This window comes from Panthera onca, chromosome B1, assembly GCF_046562875.1.
Source record: "Panthera onca isolate mPanOnc1 chromosome B1, mPanOnc1 haplotype 2, whole genome shotgun sequence".
In the NCBI taxonomy this organism is placed as follows: domain Eukaryota; kingdom Metazoa; phylum Chordata; class Mammalia; order Carnivora; family Felidae; genus Panthera; species Panthera onca.
Window position 1 is genome coordinate 177,773,626 of NC_138342.1, and position 26,807 is coordinate 177,800,432.

General features: G+C 37.1%; 1 protein-coding gene across 1 annotated transcript in view; it reads right to left on the reverse strand.

Annotated features, from left to right (window-relative positions):
- TNKS (tankyrase) overlaps positions 1 to 26,807 on the reverse strand; it is a 215,657-nt gene that overhangs the window by 85,223 nt on the left and 103,627 nt on the right. Inside the window, exons 4-5 of the mRNA XM_060653141.3 lie at positions 19,505 to 19,541; positions 18,669 to 18,744 (exon numbers count right to left, since the gene is read on the reverse strand). Coding sequence (XP_060509124.1) covers positions 18,669 to 18,744; positions 19,505 to 19,541 — 113 coding nt within the window. The remainder of the gene's footprint in view (positions 1 to 18,668; positions 18,745 to 19,504; positions 19,542 to 26,807) is intronic.

A 26,807-nucleotide genomic window follows, 5' to 3' on the forward strand; every position in this document is an offset into this window, starting at 1 on the left:
AGACTGGAGGATAAACAGAAATCCCTGAGGCAAAAGGATGGGGAACTTTATTCCAGGTAGTATGAAGAGCACATATTAACACCCAGAGGACACGGAGGAACTAAGGAAACTTCAGTGGCTAAATTCAGTGTATGAGACTGGGGGGGGGGGGGGGAATCTAAGAACAACGGGAACCCCCTCAAGAATGTGAAGCAGAAAATTATGTTAAGACTGTAGTTTGGGAAAGATGGCTCTAGCTATTCCACAGAGAATAAACTGGGGGTGGGGGCCAAACTAACAGCGGAAGACCTGAATTGAAGATCGCAGAGGGAGAGAGATAATGAGAGGGTCAGTTAGCAAAATGGTAGCAGTGCCTCAGTAGGGGTAGCTGAGCCAAGGGAGTAGATAACTTTGCAGGGAGAGTAAGTACAGAATAAGCTAGATGAGACTTTCCAAGTAGTCACCATAATGCGGATGCTAATTATGTAAACTGAATCGTATCACTAGAAGGCACATACAAATCTGTAAATGCATGCAATAAATTTGAGGAAAGGGTACAAAGCAAAAAGAAAAAGTACAAATTAAGAACCAAGGATGGTTTAAACAAGCTTACACTACTAAGAGCCCAGAGGTTTTTCTTCTAGAAAGAAGTTCAGTAGGTGTAACGGTTAGCTAGATGGTAAACAATACACACCAAATACTATTTTCTGATGCAAAGCAATTAAAATCATATGGCCTAAGACTAAATTTAGTGCATGGTTAACACACAGTGCCCACTTTATACTTTTACAATTGCAAAATGGCCAAGTAATGATAAAAGTAATTTTCTAAATGCTAGGATAATTAACAGAGTGCAATTTAGGCTTTGAAAAAATAAAGAAAACCCGTTTGTAAAATATTCACACATGTTCCTTGATTTTGCGGTGGTTGTAAACTAGTAAACACAAGGAGCAAATATCTAAGACATCATCATACAGAGGCCAGCAACTGCCGTTAGTTTGCACACCTTAGATGGATTCTTAAAACTGATTTTTCTGTTGGAATATTTTAAAAGTCAGCCTGAGGAGTGATAAAATATGGGACAATTGCAAATATAAAAACTTTTCTCTGCCGTAGAGAACGTTATTACTGATGTTTCATATTGTAAAATGTGTATGGAAAAAAGAATCTTTACTGAAAGAAATCTCCTAATTCGAAGTTTCCTTCTTGGAATCAGGCCACAGGAAAAAAAACCAAACTTACATATCTACCCTTGCCTTTTATGATATAAATTTGCGGCACAAAATAAAGCATGTAAGATAGCTTTAACTTACCCTACACATAAATGCATAAAGTAACGTCAGGTGAAAACCCTGTTAAAAAACTGTGGTGGCAACCTTACTGTAAGTCCAGCAGTATAATATAAGGAAAAAAGTAAAGCCTTTTAAATTTGGGGTTTGCATTCTTGCTTTGCAACTTTACAAGGTATATAGTTTTGGACTAATGTCTTAGTGTCTTGGAGCCTTGGCTTCCAACATCTATAAAATGAGAACTGTAATTCTTACCATATAAAGCTATTTAATGGGTTACAGAAAACTGTATAAAGCACCTAATACAGTATCCCACAGAAAAAGCCCAATAAACAGTAGTTACAACTTATTATCACCTTATCAAGTATCTTATATGCTTAGAAGTTATCTCTTAGTGGTCATTTGTCAGTCCTCACCTTACTTTACCTGTCAGCACTATTTGACGTAGCCGATCACCTCTCTTCCTTCTTGAAATATTTTTCCCCTTGGTTTCTAGGATACCTAGACACCTTGCTCACTGGTTACTCCTTAGTCTTTTTTTCTGGTTGCTCCTCATTTTCTTGACACTGGAGTACTCTAGGACTACGTCCTTAGATCTCTTTTCTTCATTACCAGTATCATTCTTCGGTGACCTCATGCAGTCTTGTGGCTTCAAATAACATTCGTACACTGACAACTCCTCAGTCATATCTCCAGCTCAGTCTCTCTGCTGAACTCCTGACTCTCATAATCTAACTTCCTACTTGACGTCACCACAAGGACATGCTGGAGACATCTCATGCCGAGGCCCACAACTGAGCTCCTAGTACTCCCTCCAAAACCTACTCTGAAGAATTTCCTATTGCTGTTAATACCAACTCTATCCTTTTTCTTACTCAGGTCCAAAACCCTGAGTTCTTCCTGAGTACCATCTTTCTCTCACATACGATGCTCACCGCATCAGAGTATTTCTGTTGGCACTATCTCCAAAACATCTCCAGAATCTAGTCACTGCTCGGTCACTGGCCTGGTCTAAGTCACCATCCTCTCTCAGCTGGCTGAGTGGCAACAGCCTTCTATTTGGCATTCTGGCTTCCAGAAGAATCCCCTTAGAGTTCATGCAACATAGCAGCAGAGTGATCCTGTTGTAACATACCAGTTAGATACACCAGTCCCCTGTTCAGAATCTTCAGTGGCTCTTCATCTCACCAGATGTAAAAGCTAAGTCTATACAATGATCTGGAAGACCATAGGGAATCTCTCCTATCACTACTCTTCAACTTTCCAACATCATCTTTTACTCTGCTCTCCCTGGTTCACTCCACATGGCTCAAATACCCTAATTACTAATTAGCTGAAATGAATGGGAATTAGATTATACTAATAAGTGAAATACCTTCTGGAGAAATTAACTAGTAACAAAATATTCTCCCATTTAAATTGAATTTCACACAACTTCTTAACAAATCAAAACAACAATGAAAAGACAAAATATTCTTGAGGGTTAAATATTAAAATAAAAGAATCTCAGGGATCCATAAGGCAGCTATGAGCTTTCAGGGACCTATGTATTATTACGTGCCTAGAATATAAAAATTTAATTTCTAAATCTTGTTTTTTCCATTGAGCAAAGAAATCATGATAACCATGTCTCAAGATTTAAATGCATTATTACAAATGTTCAATGCCAAAGGAATTTTAGCATTTATATTTTAACACAAAACCCATACTGCTCTCTCACAAATGACTTCTGGGTACAGGGGAAAGGGTTCCTTGATCTGACAGTGCTGAGAAAGCTTTTGAAGTTCACCATTATCACACAGAACATCCCAATCTTTGTAACACCGTTCATCTCAAAAGCATAAAATATAAACATTAATTCTTAATTTCTTAAGACTGTTATTCTATTTTTATAAAGCACAAACTTTGGGACATCCTTTGAACGAGATTTTAAAACGAGATTCCAAAATACCAATACTCCAAATAATTCTCTTTTTTCCTCTTGTTTTGTCTTTGTAGAATACTTTTGCAAATAAAATACAAAAAAGGATTGCCAAAGACTGGTCCTAAAACCATTTGCCACAATCTTTTACCGTAACACTTGTCACAAAATAACATACAGTAATTATTTGTCTCCTCTAATCCACCGTGAGCTCGTAAGAACAGAGAATATATCTTAATTTTCCGTTTGAAGGCTTAACATAGTCCCTTATATTTAGTAGAGTGTTAACAAAATCAAAGTTATTGTCAACTTTTGATTTACATTACTAAAAGGGAACAGAGGACATGAATGATCCAGCTTGGTGAATGAGACTTTAAATTTACGTGAGAGATTTACACCTACATGTCAACACATGCCTGCGTGATGTTTGATGCGTTCCCTAGGAAAGAACAAAACCACAACTGTGAAGCCATGATGTAAGTTATCAGACAGCTGTCTAACCTCATGATATATAATGTATTTCGGTTTTCATTAAGATGAAGGCCCAGTTTGACCTCTATCAAATCCTCTAGACTTTCCTAGACTAGGGTGACTAGCTCATCCTGCTTTGCCCAAGATTTTTTTGATCCCAGGAAGCCCATTCGTCTGAGGCAAACTGCGATGCTTGGTCGCCCCACTCCAGCTTAATGCTGAATGAGTTTCTAGGTTCCTGGAGTTGTCCCAAGTCAGAAAATCGTGTGTGTGTGTGTGTGTGTGTGTCTGTATGTGTGTGCCTACGTGCAAGGGCACACAGGCATTCTGAATAAAGCCAGACTTATTCCTCTGCCAAACTAGGAGAAGAATCCTATTAAAAGCTGGCTCAAGAGATAACAAAGGATACTTCTCTTTCCATTTAACAATTTCTTCAAAAGCGTAACCTTTTCTCAGTCCATACAAGCTCCATATACTATTCAAGTTCTTCCTTCAGCCTCTTGCTCTAGAAACAGTTACAAAAATGGCTTCATAAGATAAAAATATTATGATCTTTTCAGCACTTGAACACTCATGTAATCATCACCCAGATTCAACAACCGTTAATTATTAAGACTTTGCTACCCTGGCCTCTGCCATCTATCTTTTCCTTTTCCCACTAAAAGTATTCTGCAGCAAATTCAACACATTGTAACAGTTCGCCCACACACACTTCCACAGGTATCTCTAAAAATTATGGGCATTTTCTTTCAAAACCCCCAACTTAGTACATCTAACAGAATAGGGGTATATCCATCTATTACCCATGCCAATATTCACATTTCATCATTGGCTGAAAAAACTTCCTAACACTGGTTCACTGGATGTCAGGATCAGTACTTTTGTTCTTGTGCCATCAAGTCTCCCTAAATGTACAAGGGTCTTCTTCTCTCCTTTTTTTCTCTTTTCACCTTACGGACTTGTTGAAGAGACCTTGTTAGTTGTTGTCTTTTCTGTGTGATTAACTTGCGCCTATCTATATTTTCCTCTTTCACATGAAACTTCTTTCGCAAGAATGTTTCATAGACGATATGTTATACGGTATCATATCAGGCAACATTTCATGTCTGGATATTCTACTTTTTGTGATAAGATTGCTCTGTGTACCATCAGTTTTACAGTTACTACCTCTATGAATCTGTGAATTAGAGGTATCATGGGTTGTTTTGTTTGTTTTTGAGAGAGAGAGAGAGAGAGAGAGAGAGAGAGAGAGGCAGAGTGGCAGAGAAAGAGAATCTTAAGCAGGCTCCATGCTCAGTACAGAGTCTGATGTGGGGCTTGATCCAAAGACCCTGGGATCATGACCTGAGCCGAAATCAAGAGTCAGAGGCTCAATCAACTGAGCCCTCCAGGCACCCCTTGCCATCTTTTTTTAAAAATAAAGTATATATAAACAAACAGAAAATCATTACACTTAAAAATTCCAATACTTGGGGCACCTGGGTGGCTCAGTCGGTTAAGTGTCCGACTCTGGTTCAAGTCATGATCTCACGGTTTGTGAGTTCGAGCCCCATGTCAGGCTCTGTACTGACAGCTCAGAGCCTGGAGCCTGCTTTGGATTCTGTGTCTCTCTCACTCTCTGCCCCTCCCCTGTTCACACTCTTTGTCTCTCAAAAAATAAATAATAAAAAAAAATTTTTAATTCCAATACTTATTTCCACTTTTTTATACAAACAGACTTTCAGATATGGTTTTAAAAATGAGGGGCGCCTGGGTGGCTTGGTCGGTTAAGCATCGGACTTCGGCTCAGGTCATGATCTCACGGTCTGTGAGTTCGAGCCCCGCGTCGGGCTCTGTGCTGACAGCTCAGAGCCTGGAGCCTGTTTCAGATTCTGTGTCTCCCTCTCTCTCTGCCACTCCCCTGTTCATGCTCTGTCTCTCTCTGTCTCAAAAATAAATAAACGTTAAAAAAAAAATAAAAAAAAAAATAAAAATGAGATATTACAGGGGCACCTGGGTGGCTCTGTCAGTTAAGCGCCCGACACTTGATTTTAGCTCTGGTCATGATCTCACAGTTGTAAGATAGAGCACCACACCCCATGCCCCCCGTTGGCTCTGCGCTAGGCATGGAACCTCCTTAAGATTCTCTCTTCCCCTCTGACTCTGCCCCTCCCTTGCTTACGCTTCAGCTCTCTCTCTCTCTCTCTCTCTCTCTCTCAAAAAAATGAGGTATTACATAAGTATTTTCTCAGTTTTAACTGGTCTCACTTATCATTTACCTTTACTCACCATTCCCTCCCCAAAAGAATTCTTTTAAATGATAAAAATCATGATTCCCTCTAAAATAATATCAAGTAAAATGTCCTCAATTTCTTCCTCTAGCTCAACAAACCCCTTTCCTGTAAGTAACCATTGCTTAACATGCACAAGTAGCATGTGAGATTTTTTTTTCTATTCACATGAACATGTGTTTCTCTGAGTTCTTTTTACTGTTGTTTGGGTCACACAAATGGATCATATTACAGTCTTCTGAAGTTTGCTTTTTTTCTCTTAAAAGATTAGTACATATAAGTCTAATCTTACTCTTTGCTTAGCCATTTCCATTGTGTAGCTGTATCATAATTATTCACCGATTGTCTGTAAATAGACAGGTTGTTCCATCTGCTCTGGCTATCTTAACAAAAAACACCTCATTCAAACGTATCATTTGGTTCAGATAGATCAGTATTTCCCTTCTACAAATAAAATACTGTTATCAGCCATTAATATAAATTCCCAGGAAAATATAACAACCACATAATTAGAGCTATTAAATTTCTTTCAGGCAGAGAGACATGATTAATCTGCTTGGAAGGTATACCTAAGGAGTTCTTTGAGACAGGGATACGTAAATCAAAATCAAAACAAACTATAAGCTAGAGAATCCATATGGGCATGAGTCCATGGAAATACATATCACTGATGCCTGTCTTTTGAAGGGAGATTTAAATAGTACCATAATGAAGACTAGACAATCTCATCCTTGAAATTTCTCAATTCTTGGGCCATTATAAAGAGAATTTAAAAGAGAAACTATCTGGAGAATAAAAATTGATGAGCCAAAGTAGAAATAAAACTTTTTAAAAAAATATTTTATTCATACTTTTTTCAAAAACTTTGTTTCCTTTAACTTGTCTCTTCTACAGATTACACATTACTAGATCCTTCTACGGTAATGTTTTCTTTTCCAGTCTTTTCCTCTGGTCCTCTGACTCCTGGTGAATGGTTCTCTCAAGCACAGTACCTTGAGCTAAACAAAGCTAACAACATATATAGTCTTATCATAGTGGACTATGTCAGCTCTATAACTCTTCTTTCTTTTTCTTTTCTTAAGTTTATTTCCTTATTTTGAGAGGAGAGAGAGTGTGTGAGCTGGGGAAGGGGAGAGAGAGGGAGAGGGAGATGGAGAGGGAGAGGGAGAGAGAGAGAGAGAGAGAGAGAGAGAGAGAGAGAGAGAGAGAGAATGAATCCCAAACAGGCTATGTGCTGTCAGCACAGAGCCTGATGTGGGGCTCCAACTTGTGAACCACGAGAACATGACCAGCCAAAATCAAGAGTTGGGCACCTAACTGACAGAGCCACCCAGAAGCCCCATGACTATGACTTTTCAAAACAGACATGATACCACTCCTAGAACTGAAGTGTTTTAACATATTAGTGTTTTTAAGTCACAGTCTCTGTAATGGGAGGAGTTGGGTGACAACAGTAATGGTTTCCTCATTGAGTTATTTTCAGGCTAAATGAAATAGAAGACATGAAAACATTTTGAAAATACAAAGTAGTTTATTGAAAGTAATAGCTAAAATCTAAAATCTACTGGGTACTTTCTATGTACCAAGCACTCTTCAAAATGTGTATTTATTAATTTGTATTTACTTTACACAACAATGATCAGAGCTAGAAACTATTATCTCCATATAACAAAAGGGTAAACTGAGGAAGAGGAGGATGAATACAGCAAGTTAACAGCAGAGTTGGAGATCAAAAGCAGACAGTCTTGACTTCAGAACTCTCATTCCGCTTTCCTTCTTTTCCTTTGCCTGGGTGCTCAGGTTCTGCATAGCATGTTCAGAAATGGACTAGTGTGGCTGACTGCAGAAGGGTAACTGGGTAGGCAGGGATCACACTGGTAGTTCTGGCTACTTCAGCAGTGATCCAGGGGATACTGTATGTGAAATCCTACCAATAATGAGTGTGACCATACCACTGGATGAGCACCCTGGAAATGTAGGACTTCTTAACAACAGAAGTTGTCTAAAATAGTAAGTATCAGAAGACAAGAAAAGAGTAACAGAAAATTGAAACTAGAGAAGACAATTTACCTGCCTCTTTCCTAGGACAGGATTTTTCTGCAGATCCCTAACAGACAATCATTTGGTCTCTTGAACTAAATTCCTGAAGTTGCCTCAACTGCTTTTTCCAGAATAATGTCCTGACTACCTTCCTAGTCACCCTCGGGCTGGTCAATATGCCTCCCGAATGCGTGAAACCTGAAATTCAGCACTAAATCAGATGCTGGCTGATCCAAACCAGTGACAGTGAGCTCTCACTTTTTTAAGAGTGTATTCAAGCAGAGCCAGACGACAATCTGTCAGAGTTCCCATAGTGAAGATGAGAACTGTGCTGGGAAGTTGGACTAGCTGTCATTTAAGTTCTTCTCCAAATAAGATTCTATGAATTCTAGATAAGCTACATGAACAGAGGTAAAATATGATTGATATTCTCCAGCCTCAGAGAGGGTATTCTTCCAAAGTAACATATGTAGGCATGTTTAGGAAGGAATCAAAGGCATTTGAGAATTTGTAGAATTTATGAAATATCTTCTAAAACAAAGTTTTTGTACTTCAACTGTCTTTTATAATAAAAATTTATTTTTATATTGAAAACATAAAGGACTATCTTTAGTGTGCGTATTGGGAAGAGGAGAGGGGAAAGGAAATGAGCATACAAGAAAGAACAGGAAATCCACAGAGGAATCTTTGTGAGAATAAAGCTCTGAATGCCAACTTAATTCAATTTTAACTTAACGTTCTCATCATGGAAACTCCAAGGGGATTCTTCAACAGCCAGAAATTTGTTTTCCTCTTTTCCAGCCTCAGATTTAGCAGAATTGAAATGTATGCATGAAAATGAGTTTCTAGCTTCCTCTCATAGGGTTTGTATGGGAGGAAGAAAAAAACAGAATGCTTAGCACTCTCAGAAGGTGCAACATTAATTTTGCATTGTTTAATGAGAAACAGCTGGCAGACTTTATGGAAACCAGGTTTCATGTCTGATACGAACCTGATGTTTTATACCTTAAGCGGAAAAGTTTTCACACAACCCAAACCTCACATGAATCCCTTTTTACAGTTAATATTTACAGTCTTGGGTTTTTAAATCTAAACATCAAAGATTCTAACTAATGTTCAACAGATAGCTGGCTGATTCTTGAGACAGGACACAAGTCACACTGATTGGCATCTGAAGATCATTTGTGAGGGAATCATTCCACATTAGATCATTAGTCATTTTAACTGTGCAAACTGGGAGAAATTCCTCACAGCTCCTTCAGTGATACAGTCCTTGTTGTTTCTGAGTTTGCATTTGTGAATCTGGCAGCCGAGAGTAGTCAGGAGCAGAGAGCTCTCGTTCTGTTCCCTGCCCATAGCCCCTTCCCCAATTCTAAGAGGTACTGAACCCACTCTGAAACTAGGAGATGACTTTAATGGGCGTTTTTATGGTATTCAGAGTAGGGTTTTATCATGTTACTATCTTCAGAAAAGGAAAACCAATATATGAAACATTTTATATTTAGAGTTTGTCTATTTTCAAATTTGCTAATTTGGCTACCCAAACAGGCATTTCAAACAATTATGCATGGTATTCATAGTGTTTCCGAAGTTTTACTACTGATGCTATTCTTAGTAGAGAAAGATGTTTTCTTATTAGTCACTGAAAACAGTCTTTTGAGAAAAAGAATATTATGGGGATTCTTGATACTTCTTAGAAATTTTCTTTTATAATTCCAATTTAATTGAGCAAGCAAATAAATGGGTGACTATGCATGGGGCGGGGGAGGAGGGAAGTAAGATTCCTGAGCAATTATTGTATTTCTTTAAAAAAAAAAAAAAAGTAGTGACACAAAAATAACCAGGTGTTACAGATGGACTGAGTGTTTTGTGTCCACCCCGACCCCAGCAAATTCCTATGTTGAAGCCCTAACCCTAATGTGGCAGTATTTGAAGATAGGGCCTTTAGGAGTAGTTAGATTTGGATAAGGTCACAAAGTGGGGTCCTCACAATGGGGTTGGTGCCCAAGAGCTCAATTCCTCTTTCAGCAAGAAGGCAGCCCTCCCCAAGCCAGGAGGAGAGCCCTGCTGAGAAGCTGACTATGCTGGCACTCTGACCTTGGGACTTCCCAGCCTCCATCCAGAACTATGAGAAATAAATTCCTGTTGTTTAAGTCACCAGTCTATGGTATGGCAACCTGAGCTAAGATTTCAGGTAAGCAGTACAAAATGAATTAAAAAATTAACAGTTTATATTGGTTTTGTATTATGGCCGGACCACAGTTCCTAATAATGCTAATTCAAAGCTACATACAATCTCAAAGTTCTTAAGTCCATAATTAACTCTTCACTTTTTGCTGCTTCTCATCAGGCCCGAAGTTTCTGAAATCAGACTTCTCTTTGCTCCTAAACAAGCCTTTTTACCCACCTTTAGTAAAGGTTCACCCTTTACTAAAAGGATTTGAGCCCTTTTCTGAATACTCTGTTAACTGAGGTTAACCGAATAGTTTAAGCCAAAGAGATCATATCAAATCATAATCATTATGGGACTATTTTTAAATGTTTTTCTCGTGTACCAATGGATACAGAAAAATATGTTAATAACACTACCCACCATCCCACTCAACTGCAGAACTAGGACATCAGCAATACCACTGAAGCTACTTTCTGTGTTTCTTCCAGAACCTATTCCCTTGCCACTCTGCCAGATGGATGTTTTTCAAGTGAATGCTGCAGTTGTAATCTAGTGTACTCTATAAAGTTTGGTTTACTTGTAGAGGCAAAAAGAGCACTTTAAACTTAGACTCTTGCCATTTGAAAAGAATACACTTAAGTGTCACTTCTGTAAAGTGGCTCCTATAATTCAAATTTTAGTAATGAATCATACTCACAGCAAAACGATTTAGTACTCACTCCTTTTCTATCCCTCGACCAGTAACCAGTCTAATGTTGAAAACTGCAGCAAATATGCTTTTTGGATGCAAGTGTAGGAGAAACCAAAGTGAGGAGGAGAGTGATTAAGCAGAGCTCAAATAAACTCCTGTGTTAGCACCTGCTTTTTAACACAGGTCCCTTTCGACTAAAAATTCTCTCCTCACAGAGAGAAACAGAGCACAGTTGGCATGGGTACTAATTACCCTCACCAGTAGAAATGTCATGCTTGACAAAATAGAGACTGTTTTAGTAGAAGCGATTCCCTAATGAAAAATAAAAAAGACATTTTCAAGCCCTTATTGTTACAAAATGAATATACACAGGCATAAAGATTTTATACAATATACTCCATCATAAGTAGGCAAGAAAACTTGCTCTAAGGGATTTCTGCATTACAGCAAGACATGCATTGCTCAGCAAGATGTACTTTAAAGAAGTGATTAGATATATAATTAAACGTAAAGTGCTTGAAGAGTTCCCTGATGCATTTGACCTTCCTGTAATCCCATGTAACATCTGAACTCTGGCGCATAAAAGTTGGATATTAAAAAGTGGTATGACCTTTCATCTACCAGGTTTTGCCAAGAACAGAGGAGGATGATAAAGGCCACTAAAGGCCACCGAGAGCCAGGCATCGGCCCCCAGGTAATGCTAACACTTTCTTAAAGGGGAAAAGACTCTATGTAAACTTTATTCCAGATTCCAGGAGCGTCTTATCTCGTGTGACTCCATACACCTTTACATAATCCAATTCTATATTGCTGGTAATTACTACTAACTCTAATGAGAAATAAATAACAAAATACATTGCAATCTTAAAATGTTAGAGTTGAAAGGTGTTCTTTTTTTTAATGTTTATTCATTTTTGAGACAGAGAGAGATAGAGCATGAATGGGGGAGGGTCAGAGAGAGAGGGAGACACAGAATCGGAAGCAGGCTCCAGGCTCTGAGCTGTCAGCACAGAGCCTGATGCGGGGCTTGAACCCATGAACCATGAGATCATGACCTGATTTGAAGTCAGATGCTTAACCAACTGACCTACCCAGACACCTCTAGAGTTGAAAGGTATTTTAGAACTCAGGTGGCCCAAATCCTTCATTTTATAGGCTAAAAAATGGAGAACTCGGAGGCATGACAAAATTTGCCTCATAGGAATTTTAACTTAAAAGCTAGTAATAATTTTACCTTAAAACTTGGGTCTTCTAGCTTCCAACTCCTGTTTTTTCCCCTGAGACTATGACCACAAAAGATGTACATGAAATTACTTCCTTGCACTCTGAGGGGGAAAAGAATCATAAACTGCAAGATATAATTCAAAATCATCTTTACAGCTAAAGAAATAAATACATTTGGAGATTTATCTTTAAATCTTCAGGACTCTTCCACACAGCTATGAAACAGCCGTTTTCAGTAATCTACATGAGAAAAGATGCAACCTTCTGGCCCAGCAGATAACAAGCACTGAGTTATTATTTTCTTACAGTACGGGTATATTGGTTATCTTTTACTAGGTAACAAAACCCCCCCAGCTGGTGGCTTGCAGGTGGCTCTTCTGCTCCGTGTGGCATGGGCTGGGGTGCTGAGGTGGCTGATGTCACCGGGAGGCTACTAAACAGGGAGCTCAGCTGAGGTTATGAGGCCTGGGACGCCTGGGCAATGAGCTGTTTGTTTAGAGGCTTCCCCGAGCTCAAGTGGGTCTCTGGCTGGAGGCCTCCGCACGGCTACCTGGGCTGCCTCATGGCATGGCAGCCGGGTTCAAAGAGGGAGGAGCATTCCAGAAGCAGGGAACTGGCAAGCAGCCAGGCTACCTCAGGGGCTAGTCCTGGAAGAGGCAGAGCAATCCTGCTTCATTTTATGCATCGAAGCAGTCCCGGGTTTAGCTCAAAGTCAGCGTAAGAAGGAACTCGGCCAAAGCATAAATAATGAGGGGCACGGTTTCACTGAGGGGTCTTCAGAGTAATAATCTACCATATAAAGGCTGTTTAAATCCTGGTCAAACCTGATATTTGGTGGAGACTTACAGTGAGGGAGGGAGCTGTTAAACAAGAATACGGAGAAATTCTATACTACAATATGACAAAGGTAAACAACCCTAAGCACTCCCATATAAATACAAAAGAAAGTTCTCTGTGCTTCACTGGATGTGCTCTATGCAATTCAAATGAATACTGTGGCATTATTTTCAGCCAGATATTAATTTTTCACAAATATAGTCTTAAAATGATTATATAGAGCTCAAAAACACATTTCTGAATTTACAAACTGTTAATATAAACAAATTTACTTATTAAGTGTGAGGTTTTTGGAGGGTGGTGAAGACGGAGCTCCTAAAGAATTAATTGAATCATATGCTTTGTAGATTACCTGGTAACGTACAATATCCAAATGATATCTGGGACTGAGCTTGGATAATAAAGACAATTTCTGTGGTGGAGTGGAGAATGTTGTGATACTCAAAACTATATATATGTCCATTCTAAATATGTCCAAAGTCTTCAAAAAATGTTTCAAAGGAGTAGGGATCTAATTTACTGACGTTCTACTAAGTTACTACGATGGCATAACTTCATCCTCTCAACTACCTTGTGGAATGAGTAGGATTATCTCCATTTACACATGAGTACATTGAAAACTACAGAGCCATAGTCACACTTAGAAAGTGCAACAGCAGAGAAGAGAACCCAATCTGTCCGACCTTACAGCCTATTTGCTCTTTTTTTTAAATTTTTTTTTTGATGTTTATTTACTTTTGAGAGAGAGAGAGAGAGAGAGAGAGAGAGGAAGGGCCAGAAAGAGAGGGAGACACAGAATCTGAAGCAGGCTCCAGGCTCCGAGCTGTCAGCACAGAGCCCGACATGGGGCTGAAACTCACGGACCGCGAGATCATGACCTGAGCTAAAGTCAGACGCTTAACCGACTGAGCCACCCAGGCGCCCCCCCCTTTTTTTTAATGTTTATTTATTTTTGAGAGAGAGAGAGAGAGAGAGACAGAGCTTGAGAGGGGAAGGGCCAGAGAGAGAGAGGGTAGTTTTGCTCTTTCAACTAAATAACTTTTTTATGGTATCTTCAAGGGATGGCATTAAGTTCTACTTTATTTCTGACTGATCACTATTAAAAAATAGTTTTTAAACACTTCACTTTTCTCTGTTTCCAGAATCTTTCTCCTAATTAACTGTTTTATGGAGGCAAACATTTACACAGTAGAAATGTGACATTTAAAGATATCCTTCAGTTAATCTTTCTGAGTTTAAATCATGCTCCTCCAACTGCCTGTTCATCTACATCTGTGGTTTCCTAGAAGAGGATCCATGTCTAAAAACCAATGCTTTAAAATAAAAGTCCCCCCCCCCAACAAAACCCACCCACCTTAAATCTACACTTTATAATTGTACCACAGCAAAGGGAATCATACATTTTTTTAAGAGGATTAACTTCAACATACTGGATAATGTCTGCTTTTTTTTTTTTTAAGTTTATTTATCTTGAGAGAGAGGGAGAAAAGGCACGAGCAGGGGAGGGGCAGAGAGAGAGAGGAGAGAAGGAGAATCCAAAGCAGGCTCCACACTGCCAGTGCAGAGCCCGATGTGGGGCTTGAACTCACAAACTGTGAGATCATGACCTGAGATGAATCAGATGCTTAAGAGACTGAGTCACCTCGGCGCCCCACAAAGGACGCCACAAGGGAGCATGACCTTTTTTTTTTTTTAATGTTTCATACTGGATGATGTCTTAATCATTCTATCAGTTGTCGAGTTCCTTGTGAACCAATACCGTTAAACACATATTTCTCTCCCATGACACTTGGCACAGTGACCTATAGGCTGTAAGTACTAAGTGCTGGCCTAATGGGTGAAAGGAGCACAAAGAAACCTGAAATACCAGAAATTATATTGAATACTTTATAAAAATAAATTACCAGTCAAATATTAGTTACTTTCATTATTTGATGACATACAATCATAGCAGCATTAGGCACCATACATGCATGCAAAGATATATATTCCTATTTAGGAATACATACAGTAATGCTCAACTCTATTCCCTTGTTATAAGGAGGAGATGAATGTAGGACATTTATTTTGGAAGGGGATAGGCAGACAAGAAAGGGAAATGATACAAGAAGGACCAAAGAGAACTCTGAAGAGGGCTGAGTATGGGAATAATTTGAGATGTATTCAAATATTTTTTATTCATTGTCTAAAAGTATCCTTATGAGAATTAATACTGAAAAACAAGAGACCACGGCCACCTTAAAGTTACAGGTAAACAATTATTTGGCTAATTGCTAATAAAACACCTCGACAGAAAATACTGTAAAGGGAGATTAAAGAACAACAAATCTAAGCTTGAAAACATAGGAAAAAAGAATTCTAGAAAGGGAACAGTATCTAGTTGCATTTCACTGTAGTTCAAAATAAGGAACTGTAGAATGTTCTGTCTAGTCATAATGGGTAGGAGATTGAAGAATAAGTTATATCTATGCCCCTATGTTTCTAAAGTGGCCATCATTTGAGCGTGTATGTAAGTGTATAAAAGTGGCATTTTAGAACAAAAAATTACAAAAAAATTTTGTCTTTGATTTTTGGGGAAAAAAACAACTGGAAATTTCTAGAGTAGCTAAGCTCCACTTTGATTTACATGAAAAATAAAAGCATAAATAACAACATAAATTACTTAAAACCTTATTGGTACTTCACTATTTTCAGAATTCTACAGGTTAGAAAAACAAATGTCTATGGGAAATAAAAACACAAACGACTCGTATATTACCTAATTAGATAATCACCAAGTGACAGTATAGAATTAAGAGGCTTTTGAAAAGTTACATTGTCATTGTATAACCCCATGTACTGCATTAAAGAGGAATGCTGTAGTCTAAAACCCCCGCATATATCCAAGGCAAATTCTCCACCTACCAGTTAACGTATAAGGAACATTTCTTTTCTAAAAACATTATGAAATTGACATTTCCATGGGCTTTTTAAATTTACAAACCAGGAATCATAGTAAAAACAGAGACAGGCAAGGATTCAGTTAAGCATTAATACAGTCATTTAGAAACCTGCTAAAAATAAGTTTGATTCAGTACTGTGCTCTAACATGCAAATTCAAGAAATAAAACTTTATATACCTAACTTACTATATATGTAAAGTACCTTTATCCTTTTATTGTTAATATACAATCTAATTTCCTAATTGTAGATAAACACAGGCAAATGGCCTGAAAAAATACTAAATACCTAAGACAGACTTGTAATTTCACAGCTAGATTTCCTTACACATTTTCTTGACACCAATAACAAGAAAACAAAAGATACTGTCATAACTAAAGGACCTTATCCCAATCTCCATCAGCACCCAGAATATTTGCCACTTTGTGGCTTTACCATAGCTGGCACATTTAATAAGAACTATTCTGTGCCATAAATAAGGGTGATATGTAAATATGAATATAATTAAATTTTAATTATGAAATTTTATTTACATTTTGCATACTGATGAACAATTGTGACTGATTTTTTATGTTATATGCATAGCACGAAAACCTAATAAATGCTTACATCTAATTTTCTTTTTCTATCTAATTTGAGCAAACTAATAATCTAAAAAAGTATAGGAGCCCATTTTGGAGAATTCTTACATTATTTATATGGTATGAATCCTACAGCAAAATCACAATGTATGAAACACGTTCTTAACAATGTTCTATACATTAAAATATAGCTTTCCTTCATGATATAATAAATCAAAAATAAATTAGTAAAATAATACTAGTAATAACATAATAATGGAAAATATAAAATCTTCTATTCACACACTTCTGAGTTCATTTTCTAAATGGAAAAGAGCACAGATGATTTTTCAGTCAGAGGATAAAATTATGTTTATTAGGGAGCATAGTCATATCCTAAGATTCTGGCTACCTGCAAGGTACCAGGCTTGGTCCAGGGCAAAATACAAAGAGCTAATGGATGAATAGAGGAAAAAACTCTCTGGTAGATGCCATAGAATAATACAGAAAGGGAGCCCCAGGAATTTGGGTAAGGAATACATTGGTTCCAGCTAAAGGAATGAGGGAAGTGTATTCTCCTTTGGGGAGAAGGGAAAAATAAAGGAGTTTATGTAGTTAGGCAGGGAGTGAGGCAGGGAGAAGAGGTAATTTGTTAATTATCAGTGTTCGTGCTCCTTAATTATTATGACTTATTGAGCTACAAATGGGGCTGGTAAGGTATAAGGCTGACGATGGGAGAATGAGGCTGGAATAGAAATCGGCTCCTGCTAGAGCCATCGCACATAAAGTCTGTAATATTAAAACGACTATGGAAACTGAAGCAGGCTGGGCTCTAGACGAGCTCTACCTGAAGACAGAGCTACACTCACCATAGTTAAGAAGGCCCTCTTCTGCACACTGATAAAAGTCACTTTATTTACTGAGAGGATCCAAACAAAATCTGGAGCTCCAAGTAACTCAAGAATGTTAAAATCCCCAAAGCAGCTTCAAAATTGAAGGGAAAAAATGAGCAGTTATCATTTAAAACCGTCTCCCAAAAGTCATCACAAATACTGAGTAAATCTCTGCTAGTTTATAGCTTGATATATGTATAATAATTTAACGTTCCATTAAAGTAGAAGTCTGTCCCCAGATTATCCAGAGAAACTGAATGCTCAACAGGCCACATGAAATAATATACAAACCACCTATAATAACAAATAACATATATTCTGTGGAGAGGATTCGGTTCCTTGCCACTATTATATGGGTTTCATTGGAATGGAAAAATGTGTAGAGGCACTATAAAGACACTATATATATCTAAGGGGTGTACCGTCCATCCTGATATTTCCCATAGCACATTTTCACTATAAAATAATTTCAAAGAAACTAATTCTTTAAATATTAGACACAAATGATGTTCCTCAACATTCACAGTGTAACTTCAAAAATATTTTACATTTTTAAAATACAAAAGTTATCCTTAATCATTAAAATACGAGCTGTCATTTTAACCAAGGCTTTACAATACAGAGTGTTTTATTTTTCAATATCTATTAGGCAAATCCCTGCAAAACTTTGCAGTCAATTACCAAAGGCTGTGAAGGGATACATTTCGGCCCATACTCGGCAAGAATGCAGGGCATGTAACCATGTAACGAAGACTCAGCTGTACATTTATATATACCTTACATTTGTAGCAACTGTAAATTAATGCAGAATATTTCTCTCGTCTTTAGTCTATTTTCTTTCAACAGACCATGATAAAAAACTTAGCCAATAATAAAAAAAAAAACAAGCAAAAAAGCAGTGCTGTTACATATCTAAAAACTGTTAGCATTTTCTCAGCTTTAAATAGAAAAAGTGTTGGTATCTACCAAGCAAATCTTCCGCTGCCAAATAGGAGATCAAAAATGCAAATATCCAAACAAAGACAGGTAAAAATAGGACATAAACAAATATTTCCAATTTTCATGATCATACATAAAAAATAATATATGTTGCTATAATTTTAATCACCGACAAAGCTGCAGTTCTATTTAACAAACAACTTTCAGTGTCTGACATTTAAGAGAAAAGGCTTTAAAACCCATGCTTCACCAGTTCTATGAACATGTCACAACTGCCAATAACAGATACAGCAGCATTTCATTTTATGGTGAAAAGATGCCAGTAAAAATAGTTGTATGTACATATGTACATATATGTATGTATACACATATATGCCGACTTCAAAAATTTTCAGTATAAAGCAAGAAGAAATTGTTGAAGGGGGATATCAAAGAACTTACCTTTCGCCCATCACTTGCATGGCAATTCACATTTAGAGGAGTCAGTAAAGCCATTAGTTTTTCTTCATTACCACTCCTGTAAAAAGGTAGTAAGTCAATTCCTATGATATTATAGAGCTTCTCATGAATATTTATGGATATTTTTCAGAAGAGTGGAAAATAATATAGGCTTGCTTTGATTTCCTGTATATGGTTCTCAATGACTCTCTTTTGGTAGACTGAATTAAATTAACACATTCCTAATTAATTCCTGTGAATCATCATACAGCGGTACATCTTGGATAGTACATCTTTCTACATTTTTAATGGTTTTATTTATCTGCATCAAGTCACCTTCTTAATTACAAACAAACTTTATTTTGATAAGTGCTCTAAAACACTGGGCTTAAAAATACATACAAAATGATGAATAAAGCTAACTAATTAAATTATAAATGACCAAGAACAAAAGAAAATGGATGAGAATTTTAACATTTACTTTATGCTCCCCAGGCAAGCTTTGCTAGAAAAATTTTCTGAGAAAAATGAAGAGATAGGTTTTTAAATACTCCACGAAGATCATCCGAAAAGCTGGGCAACTAAGGTCTGCAGGTACCCTGAGAAATGTTCCAAATAAAATTAACCTTGTAATCTTTGCCATGTTGCACAACTCTATCATTTAATAAACATCATGTAAAACAAAGTATATAGAGATTGAGTATAGGGTCTCAGCCGCATTATCACGTAAAATCCAAGCGAGACAATAACATGTTATAATTTTTATAGTCCTCCACCTGCCCTCCCCCTTTTCTCCCTTACATGCATTATACTCACTTAAAATGAATGGAATCACTTACCTAGCAGCTTCTAGGAGTTCGTCTTTCTTGTATTCACCTAGATGATTGCAAAATATCATGCTGTTAGCATTTGGCAGAAGACAGATTAAGAAATGCAGTAGGCAGCAAATAGAGAATTAAATAGAGAAGAACAGAAAAAGAGAGTCCACACCCCGCTGGGTGATGGAGCCGTGACGTTAGCCAGCTTGTGAAGGCAGCATCACCAGTGCCTTGGAGACGGGCAGCAAATTGACGCAGCTTCTTGTCCAATCCTCAGATGAAATAGCTTTCTTCAGACAACCAATGAATGCTAAATCTCGTGTCCAGAAACACATTCCCTCTGATAACAGCATGCCAGCTGAAGACAATGTCCCCTCCCCCCTTTCCTATTCAGGCTGTCACAGTATACTTGTGAAGCATAATACATTCTGAGACAAAAGCAAAATAATGTGGCTCTTTAAAGGTACAAATTACTAGCCTTCAGAAAAAACCTCAGTTTTATTTGTAATGACATGGAAAGTTTTTTTTTTTTTTTTAATTAATTACCGTTGCTGAGCATTATAGCAGTAGAAAAAAACACATCAGCATCATGAAGCTTTTGCCTCAATAGGGTAGGTCTGTAGACCAGAAATACGTGAACTCCGTACCAAATGCTACGAACCTCTTGGAGGCAGTGCTCCAAAAACCCAAACAGTGAATACAGTCTTAGATGACAAAAATATTCTAGCATGCTGCAATCTTCAGACTTTACACAAATTCAATACCAAATTTTAGTAAACAAGAAACCCTTAAAATTATTTTTAAAAAAGGAGGCTGGGGTCTCTGAGAGTAAGCAGATAGCCAACTATTGAGACGTGGACAATTTTGCTCCCTTCTATTCTTCAAAAATATCGCAGACTGAAAAACAGGTATATAATTTCAAACCTTTGATACACATTCCTTAGAGTATGCAAGATCTAACAAACAAGCTTCTTTTGCAAACTCAGTTGAAGGACAAAGAATTTTAACAATACAGTGTTTGTTTATTCAATAAATAAAAAGAAGAGCCAGGACTATGATTCAGCTATAATGTGCTGAGTCAGTTTGCTATATCATTAGAGAAATAATTGTACAAAATGTCTAAGCAAATAATTACATGAAAGCAAATATTAACCATACATTGAAGAAATAAAATTTTAGATTAAATGAAAATGTTACAATTCTATTAAGAATTAAGCTTAAATTATTTTAAACATCTTATCATTTATAAATATGGATTTCTTTGCATTTTGTTTCTGTTTTGTAACAGAATGCAGAATATTGATGCAAATACTCAAAAGACACCTAAGGACAACCAAGTACACGCTTAAATTCTATAGCCCATCACTGGCAAATATTCTTTTGGTTTAAACTTTGTCTTGCTTCTCATATTAAGATTACCTTAAAATCTAGAAACTGTAAACAGTTATTTTCAAATAAGGAAGAAGTCATTAAATATCTATTCCCTCCTAAGGAAATTTTATATACCACTAAAGTCACAGATTCAACAATCTACATGGATATGCTAGAATGCATCGTTCATCATAGAGTTTGGTCTTTCCAATTTCCCATGTATTGTATTCCACATTCTTTGGCTAATTGACAATGTTAAGATTTATATTACTGTATCTCCTAGCCAATAAGGTTCTTGTCTTCCCAAAGCCAAAGACCTACCTTTACTACACATTTTAGGTGGCAATATGGAAGTGAGTGAGTCAATTTAAAAAGCTCCTTGTGAGGAATATGACATAAACCATACTCTCAGATGCCTTAAGGATCAGGGCCAAAGTAAGTCAAATTATGAGATTATCTCTAGAAGTCATTCAGTCAGTCAACAAACATTTATTTGAAAATGCCAGTTTCAGACCCACAAAAGACCCCAGTATCATCTTTGAACTCAAGGAGTATTGGTCTCTTAAGTGAGCCAGACAAACATAAGGTCCCAGTAGAGTATGAAAAGAATCTTGTGAAAGTCATAAACAGCTTAAAGGCTGGTCTGACTGAGATTAGTAAGAGGCAGGGTAATTGTGGCTCAAGGAAGGTTTCCTGGAAGAAGGGAAATGCACGCAGAGTTTTGAAGGAAGAGCAAGCGATTCTCAGGTAAAATGAAAAAAGGGTGAAGGAGAAGCAGGCAACCAGTGTAAAACAGAAACAAAAACCAATAGGAAGGGAAACAGTAGCTCTGTAAGTCTGAAACCACACTCACACTGCAGGGGAATGGGTAGGGAAGGAACAGATCACGAACGGCTCTCTAAGAAGTTTGAACTTTACTTCAAAAATAATGAGGAAATATGGAAATATCTCAACAAGAGGAGTACGAAGTATATTTAAAGACCTGTAAGTTTTGTAATAATATAAAATATCTCCAGACTCTACTTCTGTGAACCGTTGTCGGGGAGAAAAGTGGCCCAAGAGGTAGGGGGTGGGGAGCGACAATGAATTCTGACATAGTTTATGTTTTGGGGCCAGTGTAAATTCCCTGATTGACGGTCACAACACATGAAAATTGGGAACTGAAGTAGCTACTATTGAAAGCTGAGTCGTAGTGAAACAAGACTCTAATAAGCTAGATAATAAGAGTGCAAAGTATTTAGGATTTTCAAAGTTCAAATCAGTCTACCCACATAAACTTCTCATCAAGTATTGCTTATGAATGTTTTCTCCAAAAGGCGCATTTTTTTTTTTTTTTTTTTTTTTTTTTTTTTTTTACAAAAAGGTTATTCCTGCATGGATAAGATGATAATAAACCAAAGCTCTCCAAAGGAACCATGTAAGTGCACCCGACAGAGTCAGGCACAGGTATTACAAATGACTTTCTACTTTTACTTTTAGAGGCTCTAGTACTTTAATCAGCTTTTCTGCAATACATTCCAACATCCACTATCTGGTGCCCAAGGACCATAATCCATAAACAGCTGAAGCTGTTTTTCAAATGCTACATCTCAGGAACAACGAGCAGTGAATTTAGAATCCCTTGTACATTCTGACAACAAATCTGAGCTACTTACTTACCAGCCAAACCACTGGTTTGGTGTCATTTTAGCAAAGAATCTGAGAACATTCTGGCTGGGACTATATGGTGCTCTATGGAGCATTTATATTCTTTAATAACATCCAGATAAAGGCTAGCAATAGATCAGCCGGAAAGGAAACTAGGCAATTACAGTCAAGATAATAGCAGCCAGGAATGCTGAAACCAGATAGCTTAAAATATTTTTCTTTGATTAGAATAAAGTAAGTGGGATTAAAAAAATAAGCAAGCCACAAAGTTTACTTTTCAAAGTCTGAACTGCTTTTTCTTTTTAGTAAACTAATGCCAGGATATATGTAAAAATACACACACACACACACACACACACACACACACACACACACACACACACAAGTATACACACACAGGAGGTGTGAGTCAATGTGTTAAAAAGAAAGGTTTAAAAAAAGGTTAAAAAATAACGGTCAAAACAGGTTAAAAATGAAACTCCCCTTTTATTTCTCTGAGGTAGTTAGAAAAAAAAACTTCTCTTTTCACTTAGTATGAAGGCAAAATTACCTTTTGAATAAAAATGAAGAAAACTTACATCAATAAATAGGAGTCATAATTTTGACTTATCTCAATTTCAACATTTAAAAGTGCTTTTGCCTCTTTCTTTAGCAAGTGAAAGAATCAAAGGAGACTTAGTTTTGTAAAAATGAGTCATTTGGCTTTGTTGAGGGGAAATAGCATGGAAAGATTATGAACACAGAATCACAAATTCTTAGAGCAATGAGGGACCAAAAAAGAATTACGACTTTTGTCTACTTTGAAGCCATTCACAATATATGCCTATAGTAACATCTTCTTAGATGCAATGAGGGAAATGGAGTTTGAAAGTCACCTTTCTTCTGTCACCTCACCTCCAATTTCAGAATTGTTCTCCTAAGGGATCATCTGCAACATATTCATTTACAGTTAATGAAATTGACACCGAGGTAGTTAAATGAATTGTCTAAGGTTTTACTGAACATTATTCATGATCAGCCAGGCCCTGAAAAAAGCTAATATGTAAGCACAAACTAACCAAACCTGAGCTCTACAAGATGATGTAAACCAAAGAGTAACAAAACAGTAATAGCAATAAAACAATTTTAACGTTTTTTTTGTTTTTTTTTTTAATTTATTTTTGGGACAGAGAGAGACAGAGCATGAACGGGGGAGGGGCAGAGAGAGAGGGAGACACAGAATCAGAAACAGGCTCCAGGCTCCGAGCCATCAGCCCAGAGCCTGACGCGGGGCTCGAACCCACGGACCGCGAGATCGTGACCTGGCTGAAGTCGGACGCTTAACCGACTGCGCCACCCAGGCGCCCCAAAACAATTTTAAAAATAGTTAACAATAACTAGCTTTAAATAGGTTAAACCTATTTATATTATTTAAGCTAAATATTTCCATCAAAACCATTTTAAAGCATTAGAACTCTCATATGAGCTTGTAAACATGGACAAAAAAAAAAAAAAAAGTATACAGGGTTTAACCTTTTTAGTTTGTTTTAACATTTTGGACCAAGGGAGTAGGAATGAGAAAAATTCATTCCAGGTCTATTCAAATGATCAATGCTTTCTGCATTTCCATTAACATGCTTAATTCCTCCTGCTTTAGATACCTCAAGGGAAGGGCTATGTAAAGACTTTAATCAATCATCTCAGTTATCAGGTGTAGGGACCCTTGAGCTGCTGAGTGCTAAATAGTACCATGAATTGATAATTCTTATAGAGATACTTTCTCATCAAGGTACCAGCAAATATAAGAGATTAACTGATTCTTGTAGCTAAAATGACAGCCTACATGGGGAATAAAATATTAATTTAGGTGACAAACTCCATTGTATTTTCACTAATAGCTTTGAAAATTCAGAACTAACTATGTAGCTGTGGAAGGAATTTCATTAAAGCACTGGGAAATAATCTCATCGCAAGAAGCTTAAAGCTACAGGTCTTCCACCAAAAGCAATTTGCAGATAGACTGGTATTCTACTTTAATAAACAATGGCTCCAGGAGTTCTCGAATTCTTTTTTCTCTCTGAAATCTTTCCTAAATATTTTCAGGACAACTGGAGAAAAACTACGACGTTGTAAGAGTTCTCCACGCCTTCCTCCTACTTCTGAATCTTATCAGTCTTCCTACTCATTCTGATACTGGAGTCAAAGTCCATACCATTAATTAAGTCTAGAATCATGGTGAAACTACACACTCCGCCTCCATTCTAAACACAGAATAATGTGGGGCTTTCAAATTCTAGGCTTGAACAGAGAATTGTTCTAGTGGAGATCCTTTTATTTTCCTTTGCTTCCTACAACTCGGACCTTTTAATTAGTCAACATTAGCTAATAGCTAACATTAAACATCGCCTGCACTACCATACCAAAGGTCCATACCAGAGGACCTCAAAGCCGTGCTGTCCTATACAGTACACGGCACTCTCTCATAGCTATTTACTTTCACGGACATTCACATTCTACAAAAACAAAAACTGTTCATCAGTTGCACTAGCCTTATTTCAAGTTTTTCAATAGGCACATGTGGCTATTGTCTCCTCCAGCAGACAGTGCAGAGAGAACGTTAGAACAGTTAAACATTTTTTGGACCGTGCTACTCTAGGGTTTTTATTGACTATTTAAGAAGTCATCTTAAAAAAACAAAAAAGAAGTCATCTTTTACTTTAATAAGGTACTTTCCATATTATTCTTACTATTAATTTGTCAATGCCAAAACTCTAAACTTTTTTTCCCCTATTAAATATTAAACAACTTCTTCATCAGTATGAAATATAGGGGAAGACACTGAACTGTATGATAAAAGATCTGGAGTGGATTCTACCTCTGCCATCAATTTACTTGTGTGACCTCGGGAAAGTCACTCTATATTCTAGGGACCTTCTTCTATTTTATTGCCATCTGGAAAGGGAAGGTGAAGGGTTCAATGATTTTGGGTTTCAGCTGTAAAATTCTCATCCTGTATTTGATTCTCAATATTGCTCAGCTCTTTTTCTAATACAATTTTAATGTTGCTCCAAACAAACTTTAAGGAAAAACATAAATTATGTGGGAAACAAAATCTCTACTGAACTGTTATAAAACGTACTACACCTGTGAATTACAGAATAAGCGGTAAAGCAATTTTAGTCAACCTATACTATTTACTTAGTTGGTTCTATATTTTGGTGACACTCTAACAGAAGCTAAATGAAAATAGCTCTTTCAGAAGAAAGTGGTGATCTGTAGAATTCTGATATTTAATTATAGATATTTCTATTTTGTTGGTAAGATTTTTTTTTTAAGGAAAAGTTCATGTAAGCATTGAACTAGATATAAACCAAAAGATTATTTGAGAATTTTCCAATTCTTTGAGAAAATGGAAGTGTCCCACTCCCTGCAAAAAAAGAAAAATCAATTTTCAAAGAAAAAGGCCCCCAAATACGATTATATTATCCTAGATCACAATATTTAAATGATAAAAAATAACAACAGATTACATGTCAACACAAAACCCAAACTGATGTCCTAAAACATTTAAAAAACATAATATAACATTCAAATGTAACAAAGGCTCTGCGAAAAAACCATGTAATGCAACCAGTAAATAGCAATTATTTTCTTTTAAAATTATTTTAATGTTTATTTTTGAAGGAGAGAGAGACAGAGTACAAACAGGGGAGGGGCAGAGAGAGGGAGACACAGAATCTGAAGCAGGCTCCAGGCTCTGAGCTGTCAGCACAGAGCCCGACAAGGGCTTGAACTCACAAATGGTGAGATTATGACCTGAGCCAAAGTTGGACACTTAGCCTACTGAGCCACCCAGGCGCCCAAATAAATAACCGAATTGTTAACTCTTAGTTTCTGTGTGGGCGGTCATATGACCTTGCTTAGCCCCAGCAACATCTAGTCCAAAGTGTCCCATTTATGGACACTCTGCAGAGTTTCAAATAATTTATACAGGTCTCTGACATTCTGTCAGTTGTATCTGGCACATAACAAGACTTTTCATTGGATTTTTGTTATTAAAAATGTAAGTATTTAAATTTGGGGCATAAAAATAAATGTACACTACTTCTCCCCAAAAGGGTATATTACAAGATATATACACTCTCTAAAACTGGATATTAAAAGCCAAGAAAGGTGTTCCTACAGGATGTTATTAACCAATGAGAAATTCTCCAAGGTATGCCTATACTTTAAAAAGGAAAGGACTTTTAGATTATTCTGCAGAGGAAAAGACCTTTTGATACATCAAAAAGAAGACAAGAAGGGAGAGCTGGGTGAGACTGGGAGA